The sequence below is a fragment of the Oncorhynchus masou genome, chromosome 13 (assembly GCF_036934945.1).
Source record: "Oncorhynchus masou masou isolate Uvic2021 chromosome 13, UVic_Omas_1.1, whole genome shotgun sequence".
Taxonomy (NCBI): domain Eukaryota; kingdom Metazoa; phylum Chordata; class Actinopteri; order Salmoniformes; family Salmonidae; genus Oncorhynchus; species Oncorhynchus masou.
In genome coordinates this window covers 92,806,089-92,830,088 of record NC_088224.1, presented here as the reverse complement: position 1 = coordinate 92,830,088, position 24,000 = coordinate 92,806,089, and the positions used below count along the sequence as shown (strand labels likewise).

Sequence of the window (24,000 nt, the reverse complement as noted above, 5' to 3'; positions counted from 1 at the left end):
TTCAGAAACCGACCAAGAGGAGGTAGCTGCTTCAGAAACCGACCAAGAGGAAGTAGCTGCTTCAGAAACCGACCAAGAGGAGGTAGCTGCTTCAGAAACCGACCAAGAGGAGGTAGCGGCTTCAGAAACCGACCAAGAGGAGGTAGCTGCTTCAGAAACAGACCAAGAGGAAGTAGCTGCTTCAGAAACAGACCAAGTGGAAGTAGCTGTACAGAAACAGACCAAGAGGAAGTAGCTGCTTCAGAAACAGACCAAGAGGAAGTAGCTGCTTCAGAAACAGACCAAGTGGAAGTAGCGGCTTCAGAAACAGACCAAGTGGAAGTAGCGGCTTCAGAAACAGACCAAGAGGAAGTAGCTGTACAGAAACAGACCAAGAAGTAGTAGCTGCTTCAGAAACAGACCAAGAGGAAGTAGCTGCTTCAGAAACAGACCAAGAGGAAGTAACGGCTTCAGAAACAGACCAAGAGGAAGTAGCGGCTTCAGAAACAGACCAAGAGGAAGTAGCGGCTTCAGAAACAGACCAAGAGGAAGTAGCGGCTTCAGAAACAGACCAAGAGGAAGTAGCTGTACAGAAACAGACCAAGAGGAAGTAGCTGTACAGAAACAGACCAAGAGGAAGTAGCTGCTTCAGAAACAGACCAAGAGGAAGTAGCGGCTTCAGAAACAGACCAAGTGGAAGTAGCGGCTTCAGAAACAGACCAAGAGGAAGTAGCGGCTTCAGAAACAGACCAAGTGGAAGTAGCTGTACAGAAACAGACCTGGATAACATATAGCAGTACTGTAGACCTACCTGGATAACATATAGCAGTACTGTAGGCCTACCTGGATAACATATAGCAGTACTGTAGGCCTACCTGGATAACATATAGCAGTACAGTAGGCCTACCTTAATATATAGCAGTACAGTAGGCCTACCTTAATATATAGCAGTACAGTAGGCCTACCTGGATAACATATAGCAGTACAGTAGACCTACCTTAATATATAGCAGTACAGTAGGCCTACCTTAACATATAGCAGTACAGTAGGCCTACCTTAATATATAGCAGTACTGTAGGTCTACCTGGATAATATATAGCATTACTGTAGACCTACCTGGATAACATATAGCAGTACTGTAGGTCTACCTGGATAACATATAGCAGTACTGTAGGCCTACCTTAATATATAGCAGTACAGCAGACCTACCTGGATAATATATAGCAGTAATGTAGGTCTACCTGGATAATATATAGCATTACTGTAGAACTACCTGGATAACATATAGCAGTACTGTAGGCCTACCTGGATAACATATAGCAGTACTGTAGGCCTACCTTAACATATAGCAGTACTGTAGGCCTACCTGGATAACATATAGCAGTACTGTACGCCTACCTGGATAACATATAGCAGTACTGTAGGCCTACCTGGATAACATATAGCAGTACTGTAGGCCTACCTGGATAACATATAGCAGTATTGTAGGTCCACCTGGATATATAGCAGTACAGTAGGCCTACCTTAATATATAGCAGTACAGTAGGCCTACCTGGATAACATATAGCAGTATAGTAGACCTACCTTAATATATAGCAGTACAGTAGGCCTACCTTAATATATAGCAGTACAGTAGACCTACCTTAATATATAGCAGTACAGTAGGCCTACCTGGATAACATATAGCAGTACTGTAGACCTACCTGGATAACATATAGCAGTACTGTAGGCCTACCTGGATAACATATAGCAGTACTGTAGGCCTACCTGGATAACATATAGCAGTACTGTAGACCTACCTGGATAACATATAGCAGTACTGTAGGCCTACCTGGATAACATATAGCAGTACTGTAGGCCTACCTGGATAACATATAGCAGTACTGTAGGCCTACCTGGATAACATATAGCAGTACTGTAGGCCTACCTGGATAACATATAGCAGTACTGTAGACCTACCTGGATAACATATAGCAGTACTGTAGGCCTACCTGGATAACATATAGCAGTACTGTAGGCCTACCTGGATAACATATAGCATTACTGTAGACCTACCTGGATAACATATAGCAGTACTGTAGGCCTACCTGGATAACATATAGCAGTACTGTAGGCCTACCTGGATAACATATAGCAGTACTGTAGGCCTACCTGGATAACATATAGCAGTACTGTAGGCCTACCTGGATAACATATAGCAGTACTGTAGGCCTACCTGGATAACATATAGCAGTACTGTAGGCCTACCTGGATAACATATAGCAGTACTGTAGGCCTACCTGAATAACATATAGCAGTACTGTTGGCCTACCTGGATAACAAATAGCAGTATTGTAGGTCCACCTGGATATATAGCAGTACAGTAGGCCTACCTTAATATATAGCAGTACAGTAGGCCTACCTGGATAACATATAGCAGTACAGTAGACCTACCTTAATATATAGCAGTACAGTAGGCCTACCTTAACATATATCAGTACTGTAGGTCTACCTGGATAACATATAGCAGTACTGTAGGCCTACCTTAATATATAGCAGTACAGTAGACCTACCTTCATATATAGCAGTACAGTAGGCCTACCGTAATATATAGCAGTACAGTAGGCCTACCTTAATATATAGCAGTACAGTAGGCCTACCTTAATATATAGCAGTACAGTAGGCCTACCGTAATATATAGCAGTACAGTAGGCCTACCTTAATATATAGCAGTACAGTAGACCTACCTTAATATATAGCAGTACAGTAGGCCTACCTTAATATATAGCAGTACTGTAGGCCTACCTTAATATATAGCAGTACAGTAGACCTACCTTAATATATAGCAGTACAGTAGGCCTACCTGGATAACATATAGCAGTACAGCAGACCTACCTGGATAATATATAGCAGTACTGTAGACCTACCTGGATAATATATAGCATTACTGTAGACCTACCTGGATAACATATAGCAGTACTGTAGGCCTACCTGGATAACATATAGCAGTACTGTAGGCCTACCTGGATAACATATAGCAGTATTGTAGGTCTACCTGGATAACATATACCAGTACTGTAGGCCTACCTGGATAACATATAGCAGTATTGTAGGTCTACCTGGATAACATATACCAGTACTGTAGGCCTACCTGGATAACATATAGCAGTATTGTAGGCCTACCTGGATAACATATACCAGTACTGTAGGCCTACCTGGATAACATATAGCAGTATTGTAGGTCTACCTGGATAACATATACCAGTACTGTAGGTCTACCTGGATAACATATAGCAGTACTGTAGGTCTACCTGGATATAAAGCAGTATTGTCGGTCTACCTGGATAACATATACCAGTACTGTAGGCCCCGCTGGATATAAAGCAGTACTGTAAAGCCTACCTTGAGTTTGGTGTTGTGTTCGATGGCTGGTGACTTGTCATGCTTGGGGGGCAGACACAGTTCCCATTTTCCAAATTCTTTCTTCTCGTACGGGTGAGAGAAGTTGTCCCAACCATCTATGAACAAAAGAAAGTGAATGATTTATTTAATGTTTCTACTACACATATTGTATATACAGTCATTTATATAGTATTCAATTTCTGTACTATAAAATATAAGCTACATTTGCCTAAATGTGAAGTAGGCTGGATATCGGCCTAGCAGGGAGATGCCAGACATTGTGTTTTTCTGCCCAATATGTGGGCATGTATTTGCAAAATGGATAATAAATTGTCACTAAAAGTATTTAGAATTTTTACTAAGTACAAAACCACCAGCAGGCTCCTGAGAAATAGCCACAACCTGTCCTGTATCACAGCCCTGCATCACCGCCCTGCATCACCGCCCTGCATCACCGCCCTGCATCACCGCCCTGCATCACCGCCCTGCATCACCGCCCTGCATCACCGCCCTGCATCACCGCCCTGCATCACCGCCCTGCATCACAGCCCTGCATCACCGCCCTGCATCACCGCCCTGCATCACTGCCCTGCATCACCGCCCTGCATCACCGCATCACCGCCCTGCATCACCCCATCACCGCCCTGCATCACCGCATCACCGCCCTGCATCACCGCATCACTGCCCTGCATCACCGCCCTGCATCACCGCCCTGCATCACCGCCCTGCATCACCCCATCACCGCCCTGCATCACCCCATCACTGCATCACCGCCCTGCATCACCCTGCATCACCGCCCTCACCGCCCTGCATCATCATCACAGCCCTGCATCACCTGCATCACCACGCATCACCGCCCTGCATCACCGCCCTGCATCATCACCGCCCTGCATCACACCTGCATCACCGCCCTGCATCACCGCCCTGCATCACCCCATCACCGCCCTGCATCACCGCCCCATGCCCTATCACCGCCCTGCATCACCACATCACCGCCCTGCATCACCGCATCACCGCCCTGCATCACCGCATCACCACCCTGCATCACCCTGCATCACCCCCCTGCATGCCCCGCCCTGCATCACCGCCCTGCATCACCGCATCACCGCCCTGCATCACCGCCCTGCATCACCCCATCACCGCCCTGCATCACCCCATCACTGCCCTGCATCACCGCCCTGCATCACATCACCGCATCACCGCCCTGCATCACCCCATCACTGTCCTGCATCACCTGCATCATCACTGCCCTGCATCACCGCCCTGCATCACAGCCCTGCCCTGCATCACCGCCCTGCATCACCGCCCCATCACTGCCCTGTATCACCGCCCTGCATCACCGCCCTGCATCACTGCATCACCGCCCTGCATCACCGCATCCTGCATCACTGCATCACCTGCATCACCGCCCTGCATCACCGCCCCTGCATCACTGCCCTGCATCACCATCACCCTGTATCACCGCCCTGCATCACCGCCCTGCCCTGCATCACCACCCTGCATCACCGCCCTGCATCACCGCCCTGCCCTGCATCACTGCCCTGTATCACCATCCCTGCATCACCGCCCTGCATCACTGCCCTGCATCACCGCCCTGCATCACTGCCTGCATCACCGCCCTGCATCACCGCCCTGCATGCATCGCCGCCCTCATCGCCCTGCATCACCGCCCTGCATCACCCTGCATCACCGCCCTGCATCACCCCATCATAACGCCTGCATCACCGCCCTGCATCACCGCCCTGCATCACCGCCCTGCATCACCGCATCACCGCCCTGCATCACCCCCTGCATCACTGCCCTGCATCACCACCCTGCATCACCGCCCTGCATCACCGCATCACCGCCCTGCATCACCGCCCTGCATCACCGCCCTGCATCACCGCATCCCTGCATCACCGCATCACCGCCCTGCATCACCGCATCACCGCCCTGCATCACCGCATCACCGCCCTGCATCACCCCATCACTGCCCTGTATCACCGCCCTGCATCACCGCATCACCGCCCCATCACCGCATCACCGCCCTGCATCACCGCATCACCGCCCTGCATCACCCTGCATCACTGCCCTGTATCACGCCCTGCATCACCGCATCACCGCCCTGCATCACCCCATCACCTGCCCTCACCGCCCTGCATCCTGCATCACCGCCCTGCATCACCCATCACCTGCATCACCACCCTGCATCACCGCATCCGCCCTGCATCATCACCACGCCCTGCATCACCGCCCTGCATCACCGCATCACCGCCCTGCATCACCGCATCACCGCATCACCACCCTGCATCACCTGCATCACTGCCCTGCATCACCCATCACTGCCCTGCATCACTGCCCTTATCCTCACCCTGCATCACCGCCCTGCATCACCGCATCACCACATCACCCTGCATCACCCCCTGCATCACTGCCCTGCATCACCGCCCTGCATCACTGCCCTGCATCACCGCCCTGCATCACCGCCCTGCATCACCGCCCTGCATCACCGCATCACCGCCCTGCATCATCACTGCCCTGCATCACCGCCCTGCATCACCGCCCTGCATCACCATCACCGCCCTGCATCACCCCATCACCCCCTGCATCACCCACCCTGCATCATCATCACCGCCCTGCATCACCACCCTGCATCACCGCCCTGCATCGCCGCATCACCGCCCTGCATCACCGCCCTGCATCACCGCATCACCGCCCTGCATCACCACCCTGCATCACCGCCCTGCATCACCACCCTGCATCACCCCATCACTGCCCTGTAATCACCTTATCACTGCCCTGTATCACCGCCCTGTATCACTGTATCACCGACCTGCATCACCGCCCTGTATCACTCCATCACTGCCCTGTGTCACCGCTCTGCATCACTGCCCTGCATCACTGCCCTGCATCACTGCCTTGTATCACCACCCTGCATCGCCGCCCTGCATCACTGCCCTGCATCACCACCCTGCATCACCGCCCTGCAACACTGCCCTGCATCGCCGCCCTGCATCACCGCCCTGCATCACCGCCCTGCATCACCGCCCTGCATCACCCCATCACTGCCCTGAATCACAGCCCTGCATCACCGCATCACCGCCCTGCATCACCCCATCACCGCCCTGCATCACCCCATCACCGCATCCCGCATCATCACTGCCCATCACTGCCCTGCATCACCGCCCTGCATCACCCTGCATCACCGCATCACCGCCCTGCATCACCGCCCTGCATCACCGCATCACCGCCCTGCATCACCCCATCACCGCCCTGCATCACCGCCCTGCATCACTGCCCTGCATCACCGCATCACCGCCCTGTATCACCGCCCTGCATCACCGCCCTGCATCACCGCATCACCACCCTGCATCATCATCTGCCCTGCATCACCCTGCATCACTGCCCTGTATCACCGCCCTGCATCACCGCATCACCGCCCTGCATCACCGCATCACCGCCCTGCATCACCCCATCACTGCCCTGTATCACCGCCCTGCATCACCGCCCTGCATCACCGCCCTGCATCACCCCATCACCGCCCTGCATCACCCCATCACCGCATCACCTGCATCACCTGCATCACCGCCCTGCATCACCCCATCACCTGCCCTGTATCACCGCCCTGCATCACCCCATCACCGCCCTGCATCACCCCATCACCGCCCTGCATCACCCCATCACTGCCCTGCATCACCGCCCTGCATCACCCCATCACTGCCCTGTATCACCGCCCTGCATCACCACATCACCGCATCACCGCCCTGCATCACCCCATCACCGCCCTGCATCACCGCCCTGCATCACCCCATCACCGCCCTGCATCATCACCGCCCTGCATCACCGCATCACCGCCCTGCATCACCCCATCACTGCCCTGTATCACCACATCACCGCCCTGCATCACCCCATCACCGCCCTGTATCACCACATCACTGCCCTGTATCACCGCCCTGCATCACCCCATCACTGCCCTGCATCACGACCTGCATCACCCCTGTATCATCACTGCCCATCACTGCCCTGTATCACGCCCTGCATCACTGCATCACCACCCATCACTGCCCTGCATCACTGCCCTGCATCACCCATCCCGCATCACCATCCTGCCCTGCATCACCCCATCACTGCCCTGTATCACCGCCCTGCATCACCCCATCATCCGCCCTGCATCACCCCATCACCGCCCTGTATCACCGCCCTGCATCACCGCATCACCGCCCTGCATCACCCCATCACCGCCCTGCATCACCCCATCACCGCCCTGCATCACCCCATCACTGCCCTGCATCACCCGCATCACCGCCCTGCATCACCCCATCACTGCCCTGTATCACCGCCCTGCATCACCACATCACCGAATCAGCGCCCTGTATCACCGCACCCTGCATCACCGCCCTGTATCACCCCATCACCGCCCTGTATCACCGCCCTGTATCACCCCATCACCACCCTGTATCACCGCCCTGTATCACCGCCCTGCATCACCACCCTGCATCACCACCCTGCATCACCACCCTGCATCACCACCCCGCATCACCCCATCACTGCCCTGTAATCACCTTATCACTGCCCTGTATCACCGCCCTGTATCACTGTATCACTGACCTGCATCACCGCCCTGTATCACTCCATCACCGACCTGCATCACCGCCCTGTATCACTGACCCCTGTCATCACCCATCACTGCCCTGTGTCACCATCCTGTATCACTGCCCTGCATCACTGCCCTGTATCACCACCTGCATCGCCGCCCTGCATCACTGCATCACCGCCCTGCATCACCATCCTGCATCACCATCCTGCATCACTGCCCTGCATCGCCGCCCTGCATCACCCCATCACCACCCTGCCTCACCCCCTGCCGCCGCATCACCCACCCTGCATCACCACCCTGCCTCACCCCCTGCATCGCCGCATCACCCACCCTGCATCTCCACCCTGCCTCACCCCCTGCATCGCCGCATCACCCACCCTGCATCACCACCCTGCCTCACCCCCCTGCATCGCCGCATCACCCACCCTGCATCACCACCCTGCCTCACCCCCTGCATCGCCGCATCACCCACCCTGCATCACCCTGCCTCACCCCCTGCATCGCCGCATCACCCACCCTGCATCACCACCCTGCCTCACCCCCCTGCATCGCCGCATCACCCACCCTGAGAAACAGACACAACCTGTCCTGTACCACTGCCCGAACTAATCACCTGAGAAACAGACAACCTCAACTCCACCCCCTGCTGTCAGACTTTACAACAACTCCACCCCCTGCTGTCAGACTTTACAACAACTCCACCCCCTGCTGTCAGACTTTACAACAACTCCACCCCCTGCTGTCAGACTTTACAACAACTCCACCCCCTGCTGTCAGACTTTACCCTGCTGTCAACAACTCCACCCCTGCTGTCAGACTTTACAACAACTCCACCCCCTGCTGTCAGACTTTACAACAACTCCACCCCCGCTGTCAGACTTTACAACAACTCCACCCCCTGCTGTCAGACTTTACAACAACTCCACCCCTGCTGTCAGACTTTACAACAACTCCACCCCCTGCTGTCAGACTTTACAACAACTCCACCCCCTGCTGTCAGACTTTACAACAACTCCACCCCTGCTGTCAGACTTTACAACAACTCCACCCCTGCTGTCAGACTTTACAACAACTCCACCCCCCGCTGTCAGACTTTACAACAACTCCACCCCCTGCTGTCAGACTTTACAACAACTCCACCCCCTGCTGTCAGACTTTACAACAACTCCACCCCCTGCTGTCAGACTTTACAACAACTCCACCCCCTGCTGTCAGACTTTACAACAACTCCACCCCCTGCTGTCAGACTTTACAACAACTCCACCCCCTGCTGTCAGACTTTACAACAACTCCACCCCCTGCTGTCAGACTTTACAACAACTCCACCCCCTGCTGTCAGACTTTACAACAACTCCACCCCTGCTGTCAGACTTTACAACAACTCCACCCCTGCTGTCAGACTTTACAACAACTCCACCCCCTGCTGTCAGACTTTACAACAACTCCACCCCCTGCTGTCAGACTTTACAACATGTATTCCCCTAAAACTGTTTTTAAACAAGCACATCATTACATTTGTTTCCACCATGAAAATATATCCTGTAGTGTCCTGTATTCTATTATGCCATGTATTTTCAGCATTATTCTGTTTGCTAAGCAATTTAAAAAATAATAATAATAATAATGCCGCATTTCTTCAGTTTTAAATCTATTTGTGCAAGAATCAATTAACTCAAACTCCAAACTAAAACAGGAAAAAGAGCAACATAAGTTAGTGCACTCATCAAGCAAAGCGTAGGACGTCGTTGATCACATGGTAATGTTACTTTGGAACGAGCATAATATGGAGGTGACCTACTTTTCACCTCAAGCACATTTTCAAAAAGACGGACACACCGTTGAAATTTAGGATGGTAAAATGTTGTTTTTTTGTTTTGTTTGTTTTTTAAAACAGATCAAGGCTGTTTATCAAAACTCAGAATTTAATAGTAACAAAATGTCATGTTCAAAGAAAAAATATATATATATCCAGTACCAGTCAAATGTTTGGACACACCGACTCATTCAAGGGTGCTTGTAAATGCTTTCCTGTTTTATACATAGTAGAATAATAGTACAGATATCAACAACTATGAAACAACACACAAGGAATCATGTAGTAACATAAAAAGTGTGTTAAATAAATCAAAAATATTATTTATATTTTAGATTCTTCAAAGTAGCCACTCTTTGCCTTGATGACAACTTTGCATAGTCTTGGCATTCTCTCAACCAGCTTCACCGGGAATGCTTTTCCAACAGTCTTGGAGTTCCCACATATGTGGACCACTTGTTGGCTGCTTTTCCTTCACAAATCATCCCAAACCATCTCAATTGGGTTGAGGTCAGGTGATTGTGGAGGCCAGGTTATCTGATGTAGCACTCCATCACTCTCCTTCTTGGTCAAATAGCCTTTACACAGCCTCGAGGTGTGTTGGGTCATTGTCCTGTTGAAAAACAAATGATAATGGGCCTAAGTGAAAACGTGATGGGATGGCGTATCGCTGCAGAATGCTGTGGTAAACATGCTGGTTAAGTGTGCCTTGAATTCAAAATAAAATCACTGACAGTGTCACTAGCAAAGCACCCCAACACCACCCCCTCCATGCTTCACAGTAAGGAACTACCCATGCAGAGATCATCTGTTCGCCTACGCCGTGTCTCAAAGACAAGGCAGTTGAAACCAAAAATCTCGACTCATCACAGAGAAGGTCAGATTTCCACTGGTCTAATTGCTCGTGTTTCTTGGACCGAGCTAGTCTCTTCTTATTGAGGTCCTTTAGTAGTGGTTTCCTTGCAGCAATTTGACCACGAAGGCCTGATTCACGCAGTCTCCTCTGAACAGTTGATGTTGATATGTGCCTGTTACTTGAACTCTTGTGAAACATTTATTTTGGGCTTCAATTTCTGGAAGTGCATATCATTTTGTTTTTATGATCTAAAAACAGGAATTGGATCCTGTGCCTCCAGGAAGAGAGTCCTATTCACTGCTGAGACACTTGTCAAGCGAGAGTAGGATCATTTGTTTGTTTGTTTGTAAGTGGAGTCCAGTAGAGGTTGATGTTTTGAAATCCACTGCCTGAAAATTTTGAATGGGGATCGAACTAAGGAATTGAACATATTTAACTCGACAAAAAAGTATCTGTGTATATATATGTGTGTGTGTGTATATACATACACACACACACAGTGCCTTGCGAAAGTATTCGGCCCCCTTGAACTTTGCGACCTTTTGCCACATTTCGAGCTGTTTTGCAAGGAGGAATGGGAAAACATTTCAGTCTCTCGATGTGCAAAACTGATAGAGACATACCCCAAGCGACTTACAGCTGTAATCGCAGCAAAAGGTTGGCGCTGCAAAGTATTAACTTAAGGGGGCTGAATAATTTTGCACGCCCAATTTTTCAGTTTTTGATTTGTTAAAAAAGTTTGAAATATCCAATAAATGTCGTTCCACTTCATGATTGTGTCCCACTTGTTGTTGATTCTTCACAAAAAAATACAGTTTTATATCTTTATGTTTGAAGTCTGAAATGTGGCAAAAGGTCGCAAAGTTCAAGGGGGCCGAATACTTTCGCAATGCACTGTATATATACACACACACACATTTTTTAAAAAGACCTTAGAATAGATAATTGATAATTATCAAAACCCGCTGGTTTATTCACTGAGGGGAAAACAAATGGAAATAGGCTCTCTCAAGATTCGATACTAGTGTGCTGCGATTTACAGATAGATTCCTCTGCCGTGTGGGTCTATGACCTTGAGCCATCTTTCCACCTGACAAGGTGAAATATTTAGATAAAAACAAAAAGCTTCCAGCAGGGGTCGGCGGGGGTCAGCAGCAGTTCCTCCATCGGCAACTCTCTGCCCGGCAGTTCCTACATCCGTCAGACGGTAGTGTGATGTTCAAAGCTGCAAACTACATCACTAGCTAAGTTTCTAACCAATTGGCGACAGATTTTCATGAGAATATAGAAGAAAAAAAAGAAAAAAAAACAATCGTAAAACTTACACGGATTTCCAGATCTATTGATGGGTTTTGTCTGAAATGAAATGCGTTATATAGCGAATGTGCCCACTACGGTCTAGGCACGGACGCTTTAAACCACAGAGACATAATGAATTTAACCGCAGCAAAGCTTTAAAATCACAGATATATTCATTATGTAACAGCAGCAAAGCTTTAAAACCACAGATATATTCATTGTGTAACAGCAGCAAAGCTTTAAAACCACAGATATATTCATTGTGTAACAGCAGCAAAGCTTTAAAACCACAGATATATTCATTATGAAACAGCAGCAAAGCTTTAAAACCACAGATATATTCATTGTGTAACAGCAGCAAAGCTTTAAAACCACAGATATATTCATTGTGTAACAGCAGCAAAGCATTAAAACCACAGATATATTCATTGTGTAACAGCAGCAAAGCTTTAAAACCACAGATATATTCATTGTGTAACAGCAGCAAAGCATTAAAACCACAGATATATTCATTGTGTAACAGCAGCAAAGCATCGATCGTGTCACCAGAATAAGATCCTCGAAAATGTATTGGAAATGAGCATCAAGATGACCACAGTGGCATTGGATCAGACTACTTGTCCATTTGAATCAGACTACTTGTCCATTTGGATCAGACTACTTGTCCATTTGAATCAGACTACTTGTCCATTTGAATCAGACTACTTGTCCATTTGAATCAGACTACTTGTCCATTTGAATCAGACTACTTGTCCATTTGAATCAGACTACTTGTCCATTTGAATCAGACTACTTGTCCATTTGAATCAGACTACTTGTCCATTTGGATCAGACTACTTGTCCATTTGAATCAGACTACTTGTCCATTTGAATCAGACTACTTGAACATTTGAATCAGACTACTTGAACATTTGAATCAGACTACTTGTCCATTTGAATCAGACTACTTGTCCATTTGAATCAGACTACTTGTCCATTTGAATCAGACTACTTGTCCATTTGAATCAGACTACTTGTCCATTTGAATCAGACTACTTGTCCATTTGAATCAGACTACTTGTCCATTTGAATCAGACTACTTGTCCATTTGTATCAGACTACTTGTCCATTTGAATCAGACTACTTGTCCATTTGAATCAGACTACTTGAACATTTGAATCAGACTAAACTTTAATGTTAATCAGACTACTTAAAACATTTGAATCAGACTACTTGTCCATTTGAATCAGACTACTTGTCCATTTGAATCAGACTAGTTTGTCATCAGACAACTTGTCCATTTGAATCAGACACTTGTCCATTTGAATCAGACTACTTGTCCATTTGGATCAAGACTCAAAGTTGTCCATTTGGAAAAGACATTGCTGTCCATTAAACACTTTCCAGAAACACTTGTCCATTTGAATCAAGACTCGTAAATCATGCGTTATTTTATAATAAAACAAAGTAAGCGGTAAATATTTATTTCGCTAAACTTTAATGTTAATTCTTCTTATCTTAAAACATGTTCACTTCACAGTCGTAACTTTTAATTAACAAACGCAAAGAGCGGATTATAAATAGCGGAGAAGTTTGTCACCAAAAACCAAATGAATCACATGCCTACTGGCTGACTCGACCAACAGGTTATTATATTTTTACAGATGATCAACAATCAAAGTAGCCCATCGGGAAAAACATTGCTGCAGATATTAAACATCTTTCCAGAAACACTTTTGTTAATTCATAAATTGTTTTGTTATAACACCCATTTTTATAAATCACAGAGTAGCTCCACCGTGAGAACAGAGCGTCTAACTTGTGGCAACACTCCATCTTTATAATCACAGAGTAGCTCCACCGTGAGAACAGAGCGTCTAACTTGTGGCAACACTCCATCTTTATAATCACAGAGTAGCTCCACCGTGAGAACAGAGCGTCTAACTTGTAGCAACACTCCATCTTTATAATCACAGAGTAGCTCCTCCGTGAGAACAGAGCGTCTAACTTGTGGCAACACTCCATCTTTATAATCACAGAGTAGCTCCACCGTGAGAACGGAGCGTCTAACTTGTAGCAACACTCCATCTTTATAATCACAGAGTAGCTCCTCCGTGAGAACAGAGCGTCTAACTTGTAGCAACACTCCATCTTTATAATCACAGAGTAGCTCCACCGTGAGAACAGAGCGTCTAACTTGTAGCAACACTACATCTTTATAGTCACAGAGTAGCTCCACCGTGAGAACAGAGCGTCTAACTTGTAGCAACACTCCATCTTTATAATCACAGAGTAGCTCCACCGTGAGAACAGAGCGTCTAACTTGTGGCAACACTCCATCTTTTTGTACCTCTACTTTCAAAATCCCTCTCTATACCTCTCTCTTTCTCATGCACGCTCTGAAGCTTATTTTCGCATTCTAAAGAATATCTTCTTTGTGTTTCCTTTCCCTTGTTCTCTCTCCATCCCTTCTCCCTCTGCATGGCGGAGACCTGGAGGGAAAATGATCTATAGCAAAGCTCCTGGTAAAAAAAAAATTTTTTTTTAAAGACAAAATATGACTTCACTTCTGGCCCTCATTAAAACGTGCTCCCTTCCTTCCTGTGTATGTGTGTGTGTGTGTGTGTGAGAGAGAGAAAGTGGCCACATGGTGCATGACAGCACTGTCTCACATCCGATATGTTGGCTATACCACTCCTATTCTAAATCAGAAGAAAGCATTCAACTCCAGTGTGTCATACAATGTAAAAAAAAACACAAAGCACAGAGTAGTGGGTCTACTCTGACAGGAGAGACGTTCTGAGACTAGTGGGTCTACTCTAACAGGAGAGACGTTCTGAGACTAGTGGGTCTGACAGGAGAGACGTTCTGAGACTAGTGGGTCTACTCTGACAGGAGAGACGTTCTGAGACTAGTGGGTCTGACAGGAGAGACGTTCTGAGACTAGTGGGTCTACTCTGACAGGAGAGACGTTCTGAGACTAGTGGGTCTACTCTGACAGGAGAGACGTTCTGAGACTAGTGGGTCTGACAGGAGAGACGTTCTGAGACTAGTGGGTCTGTGAAATTGAAATCAAGTACTCTGACAGGAGAGACGTTCTGAGACTAGTGGGTCTACTCTAACAGGAGAGACGTTCTGAGACTAGTGGGTCTGACAGGAGAGACGTTCTGAGACTAGTGGGTCTACTCTGACAGGAGAGACGTTCTGAGACTAGTGGGTCTACTCTGACAGGAGAGACGTTCTGAGACTAGTGGGTCTACTCTGACAGGAGAGACGTTCTGAGACTAGTGGGTCTACTCTGACAGGAGAGACGTTCTGATACTAGTGGGTCTACTCTGACAGGAGAGACGTTCTGATACTAGTGGGTCTACTCTAACAGGAGAGACGTTCTGAGACTAGTGGGTCTAACAGGAGAGACGTTCTGAGACTAGTGGGTCTAACAGGAGAGATGTTCTGATACTAGTGGGTCTACTATAACAGGAGAGATGTTCTGAGACTAGTGGGTCTACTCTGACAGGAGAGACGTTCTGAGACTAGTGGGTCTACTCTAACAGGAGAGACGTTCTGAGACTAGTGGGTCTACTCTGACCGGTAGAGAGCCAGAGCCTGACCTGTAAGAAGAGTGGTGGGGGCGTATGCCTTATGGCTAACGAGACGTGGTGTGATCACAGAAACATACAGGAACTCAAATCCTTCTGTTCACCTGATTTAGAATTCCACACAATCAAATGTAGACTGCATTATCTACCAAGAGAATTCTCTTCGATTATAATCACAGCCGTATATATCCCCCCCAAGCAGACACATCGATGGCTCTGAACAAACTTTATTTGACTCTTTGCAAACTGGAATCCACACATCCCGAGGCTGCATTCATTGTTGCTGGGGATTTTAACAAGGCTAATCTGAAAACAAGACTCCCTAAAATGTATCAGCATATCGATTGCGCCACCAGGGCTGGCAAAACCTTGGACCACTGTTATTCTAACTTCCACGACGCATATAAGGCCCTGCCCCGCAAACCTTTCGGAAAAGCTGACCACGACTCCATTTTGTTGATCCCTGCCTACAGACAAAAACTAAAACAAGAAGCTCCCACGCTGAGGTCTGTCCAACGCTGGTCCGACCAAGCTGACTCCACACTCCAAGACTGCTTCCATCACGTGGACTGGGACATGTTTCGTATTGCGTCAGATAACAACATTGACGGGATGAAGTACCAGGATGAAGTACCAGGATGAAGTACCAGGATGAAGTACCAGGATGAAGGGTCAGGATGAAGTACCAGGATGAAGGGTCAGGATGAAGGGTCAGGATGAAGTACCAGGATGAAGTACCAGGATGAAGTACCAGGATGAAGGGTCAGGATGAAGTACCAGGATGAAGTACCAGGATGAAGTACCAGGATGAAGTACCAGGATGAAGGGTCAGGATGAAGTACCAGGATGAAGTACCAGGATGAAGTACCAGGATGAAGTACCAGGATGAAGGGTCAGGATGAAGTACCAGGATGAAGGGTCAGGATGAAGTACCAGGATGAAGGGTCAGGATGAAGTACCAGGATGAAGTACCAGGATGAAGGGTCAGGATGAAGTACCAGGATGAAGTACCAGGATGAAGTACCACTGCTGTAATAATACTTTATTTGTCTTTGCATGAAGAGCCAAAATGCCACCCTACTGCCTATTTAGTGCACTTCTATTGATCAGGGCTCATGGGGTTCCTGTATTTGTATGTGCAGGATTAGGATGCAATTTAGGAAGCAGGATGTACGTATTATGTATCAAAACCAGCGCCATATTCATGACCGGGGCTTCTGGGCTTTTTCCATATCAGCTGTGAAATTGAAATCAAATAATTTGACGGAGCCAATGTCAGAATGTAATCTCTCTCTCTCTCTCTCCGTGGGCATGTGTAGACTCTTGTACGCGTGTGTCAGAATGTAATCTCTCTCTCTCCGTGGGCATGTGTAGACTCTCGTGTGTCAGAATGTAATCTCTCTCTCTCTCTCCGTGGGCATGTGTAGACTCTTGTACGCGTGTGTCAGAATGTAATCTCTCTCTCTCTCTCCGTGGGCATGTGTAGACTCTTGTACGCGTGTGTCAGAATGTAACTCTTGTACGCGTGTGTCAGAATGTAATCTCTCTCTCTCTCCGTGGGCATGTGTAGACTCTTGTACGCGTGTGTCAGAATGTAATCTCTCTCTCTCTCTCTCCGTGGGCATGTGTAGACTCTTGTACGCGTGTGTCAGAATGTAATCTCTCTCTCTCTCTCCTCTCCCGTGGGCATGTGTAGACTCTTGTACGCGTGTGTCAGAATGTAATCTCTCTCTCTCTCTCTCCGTGGGCATGTGTAGACTCTTGTACGCTTGTGTGTCAGAATGTAATCTCTCTCTCTCTCTCTCCTTGTGGGCAGAATGTAATGCATGTAGACTCTTGTACGCGTGTGTCAGAATGTAATCTCTCTCTCTCTCTCTCTCTCCGTGGGCATGTGTAGACTCTTGTACGCGTGTGTCAGAATGTAATCTCTCTCTCTCTCTCCGTGGGCATGTGTAGACTCTTGTACGCGTGTGTCAGAATGTAACCTCTCTCTCTCTCTCTCCGTGGGCATGTGTAGACTCTTGTACGCGTGTGTCAGAATGTAATCTCTCTCTCTCTCTCCGTGGGCATGTGTAGACTCTTGTACGCGTGTGTCAGAATGTAATCTCTCTCTCTCTCTCTCTCTCTCTCCGTGGGCATGTGTAGACTCTTGTACGCGTGTGTCAGAATGTAATCTCTCTCTCTCTCTCCGTGGGCATGTGTAGACTCTTGTACGCGTGTGTCAGAATGTAATCTCTCTCTCTCTCTCTCTCTCTCTCTCCGTGGGCATGTGTAGACTCTTGTACGCATGTGTCAGAATGTAATCTCTCTCTCTCTCTCTCCGTGGGCATGTGTAGACTCTTGTACGCGTGTGTCAGAATGTAATCTCTCTCTCTCTCTCTCCGTGGGCATGTGTAGACTCTTGTACGCGTGTGTCAGAATGTAAATGTAACTCTCTCTCTCTCTCTCTCCGTGGGCATGTGTAGACTCTTGTACGCGTGTGTCAGAATGTAATCTCTTCTCTCTCTCTCTCTCTCTCCGTGGGCATGTGTAGACTCTTGTACGCGTGTGTCAGAATGTAATCTCTCTCTCTCTCTCCGTGGGCATGTGTAGACTCTTGTACGCGTGTGTCAGAATGTAATCTCTGAATATTGGGCCTGAGCCACAGCCCACAGTCTTTACTGAATAATTAACAGATGAATAGACAGAGGGAAATACAGAACGGAGGGATGGAGGAAAGAACTGGAAGAAAAATCTACGAAGACCATAAACAGACTGTGGCTGCCTCCCAAATGGAACTCTATTCCCTGCGTCAGGGCTCTCCAACCCTGTTCCAAGGAGAGTTACCCTCCTGTAGGTTTTAACTCCAACCCTGTTCCTGTAGAGTTACCCTCCTGTAGGTTTTAACTCCAACCATGTTCCTGTAGAGTTACCCTCCTGTATGTTTTAACTCCAACCATGTTCCTGGAGAGATACCCTCCTGTAGGTTTTAACTCCAACCATGTTCCTGGAGAGATACCCTCCTGCAGGTTTTAACTCCAACCCTGTTCCTGGAGAGATAACCTCCTGTAGGTTTTAACTCCAACCCTGTTCCTGGAGAGATACTGTCCTGTAGGTTTTAACTCCAACCCTGTTCCTGGAGAGATACCCTCCTGTATGTTTAAACTCCAACCCTGTTCCTGGAGAGATACCCTCCTGTAAGGTTTTAACTCCAACCCTGTTCCTGGAGAGATACCCTCCTGTAGGTTTTAACTCCAACCCTGTTCCCGGAGAGATGCTGTTACAGGAGGGTCTCTCTCTAGGAACAGGGTCGGAGAGCCCTGTACTATATAGTGTCGGGGAGCACGGTCCTATATAGTGTAGGAGAGCCCTGTCCTATATAGTGTCGGAGAGCCCTGTCCTATGTAGTGTAGGAGAGCCCTGTCCTATGTAGTGTAGGAGAGCCCTGTCCTATATAGTGTAGGAGAGCCCTGTCCTATATAGTGTCGGAGAGCCCTGTCCTATATAGTGTCGGAGAGCCCTGTCCTATATAGTGTAGGGGAGCCCTGTCCTATATAGTGTAGGGGAGCCCTGTCCTATATAGTGTCGGAGAGCCCTGTCCTATGTAGTGTCGGAGAGCCCTGTCCTATATAGTGTCGGAGAGCCCTGTCCTATATAGTGTCGGAGAGCCCTGTCCTATATAGTGTAGGAGAGCCCTGTCCTATATAGTGTAGGGGAGCCCTGTACTATGTAGTGTAGGAGAGCCCTGTCCTATGTAGTGTAGGAGAGCCCTGTCCTATATAGTGTAGGAGAGCCCTGTCCTATATAGTGTAGGAGAGCCCTGTCCTATATAGTGTAGGAGAGCCCTGTCCTATGTAGTGTTGGAGAGCCCTGTCCTATATAGTGTAGGAGAGCCCTGTCCTATGTAGTGTAGGAGAGCCCTGTCCTATGTAGAGTAGGAGAGCCCTGTCCTATATAGTGTAGGGGAGCCCTGTCCTATGTAGTGTAGGGGAGCCCTGTCCTATATAGTGTAGGGGAGCCCTGTCCTATGTAGTGTCGGGGAGCCCTGTCCTATATAGTGTAGGAGAGCCCTGTCCTATATAGGGGGTCAGAACAGCAACAGGACATAACAACAGCGGCAGGGGGACAGAACAACAGCGGCAGGGGGACAGAACAACAGCGGCAGGGGGACAGAACAACAGCGGCAGGGGGACAGAACAACAGCGGCAGGGGGACAGAACAGCGGCAGGGGGACAGAACAACAGCGGCAGGGGGACAGAACAACAGCGGCAGGGGGACAGAACAACAGCGGCAGGGGGACAGAACAACAGCAGGACAGGGGGACAGAACAGCGGCAGGGGGACAGAACAACAGCGGGCAGGGGGACAGAACAACAGCGGCAGGGGGACAGAACAACAGCGGCAGGGGGACAGAACAACAGCGGCAGGGGGACAGAACAACAGCGGGCAGGGGGACAGAACAACAGCGGGCAGGGGGACAGAACAACAGCGGCAGGGGGACAGAACAACAGGGCAGGGGGACAGAACAACAGCGGCAGGGGGACAGAACAACAGCGGCAGGGGGACAGAACAACAGCGGCAGGGGGACAGAACAACAGCGGCAGGGGGACAGAACAACAGCGGCAGGGGGACAGAACAACAGCAGGGGGGCAGGGGGACAGAACAACAGCGGCAGGGGGACAGAACAACAGCGGCAGGGGGACAGAACAACAGCGGCAGGGGGACAGAACAACAGCGGCAGGGGGACAGAACAACAGCGGCAGGGGGACAGAACAACAGCGGCAGGGGGACAGAACAACAGCGGCAGGGGGACAGAACAACAGCGGCAGGGGGACAGAACAACAGCGGCAGGGGGACAGAACAACAGCGGCAGGGGGACAGAACAACAGCGGGCAGGGGACAGAACAACAGCGGGCCGGGGGACAGAACAGCGGGCAGGGGGACAGAACAACAGCGGCAGGGGGACAGAACAGCGGGCAGGGGGACAGAACAGCGGGCAGGGGGACAGAACAGCGGGCAGGGGGACAGAACAGCGGGCAGGGGGACAGAACAGCGGGCAGGGGGACAGAACAGCGGGCAGGGGGACAGAACAGCGGGCAGGGGGACAGAACAACAGCGGCAGGGGGACAGAACAGCAGCGGGCAGGGGGACAGAACAGCGGCAGGGGGACAGAACAGCGGGCAGGGGGACAGAACAGCGGCAGGGGGACAGAACAGCGGCGGGGGGACAGAACAGCTGCAGGGGGACAGAACAGCGGCAGGGGGACAGAACAGCGGCAGGGGGACAGAACAGCGGCAGGGGGACAGAACAGGGGGCAGGGGGACCGACCAGCAGCAGTGTGTGTCCCCAGCCCGCCTACTGCACTCTGTTCACATGACGCTTTACTCCTCAACAACTCATTTATGGTCTTCTAATTAAAATGTCTGTTAATTGCCTCGTTAAGTGATTTCATTGGGCCACAAAATGTTTAAAAAAAACTTGAATATTAGCTTTCTTGATTATTTTGGATGTGTAATTCTGTCCATTAACAAAATGAGGAAATCTACAAAACAAACTAGTAATTTCTAATGAGATGTAATGTAATCATCTAATGGCCTTCATTAGTTGGGCAGAAGAAAGAATAAACGAAAACTCCTAATGAAGATATCGAAAGGAAATGGAACCCTATTCCTTATATAGTGCACTACTTTAGACAAGAGCCCTATGGCACCCTATTCCTTAATATAGTGCACTACTTTAGACCAGAGCCCTATGGCACCCTATTCCCTATATATAGTGCACTACTTTAGACCAGAGCCCTATGGCACCCTATTCCTTAATATAGTGCACTACTTTAGACCAGAGCCCTATGGCACCCTATTCCTTATATAGTGCACTACTTAGACCAGAGCCCCATGGCACCCTATTCCCTATATATAGTGCACTACTTTAGACCAGAGCCCTATGGCACCCTGTTCCCTATAGATAGTGCACTACTTTAGACCAGAGCCCTATGTCACCCTGTTCCAGAATATAGCAGGGGGCAGAACAACTACTTTAGACCAGAGCCCTATGGCACCCTATTCCCTATATATAGTGCACTACTTTAGACCAGGAGCCCTATGGCACCCTATTCCTTAATATAGTGCACTACTTTAGACCAGAACCCTATGGCACCCTATTCCCTATATATAGTGCACTACTTTAGACCAGAGCCCTATGGCACCCTATTCCTTAATATAGTGCACTACTTTAGACCAGAACCCTATGGCACCCTATTCCCTATGTATAGTGCACTACTTTAGACCAGAGCCCCATGGCACCCTATTCCCTATATATAGTGCACTACTTTAGACCAGAGCCCTATGGCACCCTATTCCTTAATATAGTGCACTACTTTAGACCAGAGCCTTTTGGCACCCTATTCCTTAATATAGTGCACTACTTTAGACAAGAGCCCTATGTCACCCTGTTCCCTATATATAGCGCACTACTTTAGACCAGAGCCCTATGGCACCCTATTCCCTATATATAGTGCACTACTTTAGACCAGAGCCCTAGGGCACCCTGTTCCCTATATATAGTGCTCTACTTTAGACCAGAGCCCTATGGCACCCTATTCCTTAATATAGTGCACTACTTTAGACCAGAGCCCTATGGCACCCTGTTCCCTATATATAGTGCACTACTTTAGACCAGAGCCCTATGGCACCCTGTTCCCTATATATAGTGCACTACTTTAGACCAGAGTTCTAGGGGGCACCCTATTCCCCTATATATAGTGCACTACTTTAGACCAGAGCCCTATGGCACCCTATTCCCTATATATAGTGCACTACTTTAGACCAGGAGCCCTATGGAACACCCTATGGCACCCTTAATATAGTGCACTACTTTAGACCAGAGCCCTATGGCACCCTGTTCCCTATATATAGTGCACTACTTTAGACCAGAGCCCTATGGCACCCTATATATAGTGCACTACTTTAGACCAGAGCCCTAGGGCACCCTGTTCCCTATATATAGTGCACTACTTTAGACCAGAGCCCTATGGCACCCTATTCCTTAATATAGTGCACTACTTTAGACCAGAGCCCTATGGCACCCTGTTCCAGGGGGATAGTGCACTACTTTAGACCAGAGCCCTATGGCACCCTGTTCCCTATATATAGTGCACTACTTTAGACCAGAGCCCTATGGCACCCTATTCCCTATATATAGTGCACTACTTTAGACCAGAGCCCTATGGCACCCTGTTCCCTATATATAGTGCACTACTTTAGACCAGAGCTCCTATGGCACCCTATTCCTTAATATAGTGCACTACTTTAGACCAGATTTCCTATGGCACCCTGTTTCCTTATATATAGTGCACTACTTTAGACCAGAGCCCTATGGCACCCCATTCCCTATATATAGTGCACTACTTTAGACCAGAGCCCTATGGCACCCTATTCCTTAATATAGTGCACTACTTTAGACCAGAGCCCTATGGCACCCTGTTCCCTATATATAGTGCACTACTTTAGACCAGAGCCCTATGGCACCCCATTCCCTATATATAGTGCACTACTTTAGACCATAGCCCTATGGCACCCTATTCCCTATATATAGTGCACTACTTTAGACCAGAGCCCTATGGCACCCTGTTCCCTATATATAGTGCACTACTTTAGACCAGAGCCCTATGGCACCCCATTCCCTATATATAGTGCACTACTTTAGACCAGAGCCCTATGGCACCCTATTCCTTAATATAGTGCACTACTTTAGACCAGAGCCCTATGGCACCCTATTCCCTATATATAGTGCACTACTTTAGACCAGAGCCCTATGGCACCCTATTCCCTATATATAGTGCACTACTTTAGACCAGAGCCCTATGGCACCCTATTCCTTAATATAGTGCACTACTTTAGACCAGAGCCCTATGGCACCCTATTCCCTATATATAGTGCACTACTTTAGACCAGAGCCCTATGGCACCCTATTCCCTATATATAGTGCACTACTTTAGACCAGAGCCCTATGGCACCCTGTTCCCTATATATAGTGCACTACTTTAGACCAGAGCCCTATGGCACCCTATTCCCTATATATAGTGCACTACTTTAGACCAGAGCCCTATGGCACCCTATTCCCTATATATAGTGCACTACTTTAGACCAGAGCCCTATGGCACCCTATTCCCTATCTAGTGCACTACTTTAGACCAGAGCCCTATGAGCCTGCACTCTACTGGTCTTTCTGTGATTCCTTGCATCCTTCTGAACAGTACGAAAAGGTCCAAGGTCACTTCCCTCGTAACTTCTTCTCCAATGGGTTTTGAAAAGGAGGTGAGGAGAGAGGATGTGAGGAATCAAGGAAAGATGAGGAAAGAGGGTGTGTAGCAGATTCAGCTGAACAGATACTCGGTAACCTGTATTTTTCTCCAGGTGTTTTCTAGAACCAAAGGGTCAACCTCTGCTTGAGCTGCTCATCAATTAATCAACTCCTTTTTTCCCCCTGTGCCTAAGTATGAAGCATGACAGTCAGACCATTCTGTATCAGTCTACCTTCAA

General features: G+C 48.7%; 1 protein-coding gene across 1 annotated transcript in view; it reads right to left on the bottom strand.

Moving 5' to 3' along the window:
- The window catches only part of LOC135553232 (1,4-alpha-glucan-branching enzyme-like), a 124,238-nt gene that overhangs the window by 65,318 nt on the left and 34,920 nt on the right, over positions 1-24,000 (bottom strand). Inside the window, exon 3 of the mRNA XM_064985406.1 lies at positions 3,361-3,476. Within this exon, the coding sequence (XP_064841478.1) occupies positions 3,361-3,476 (116 nt within the window). The remainder of the gene's footprint in view (positions 1-3,360; positions 3,477-24,000) is intronic.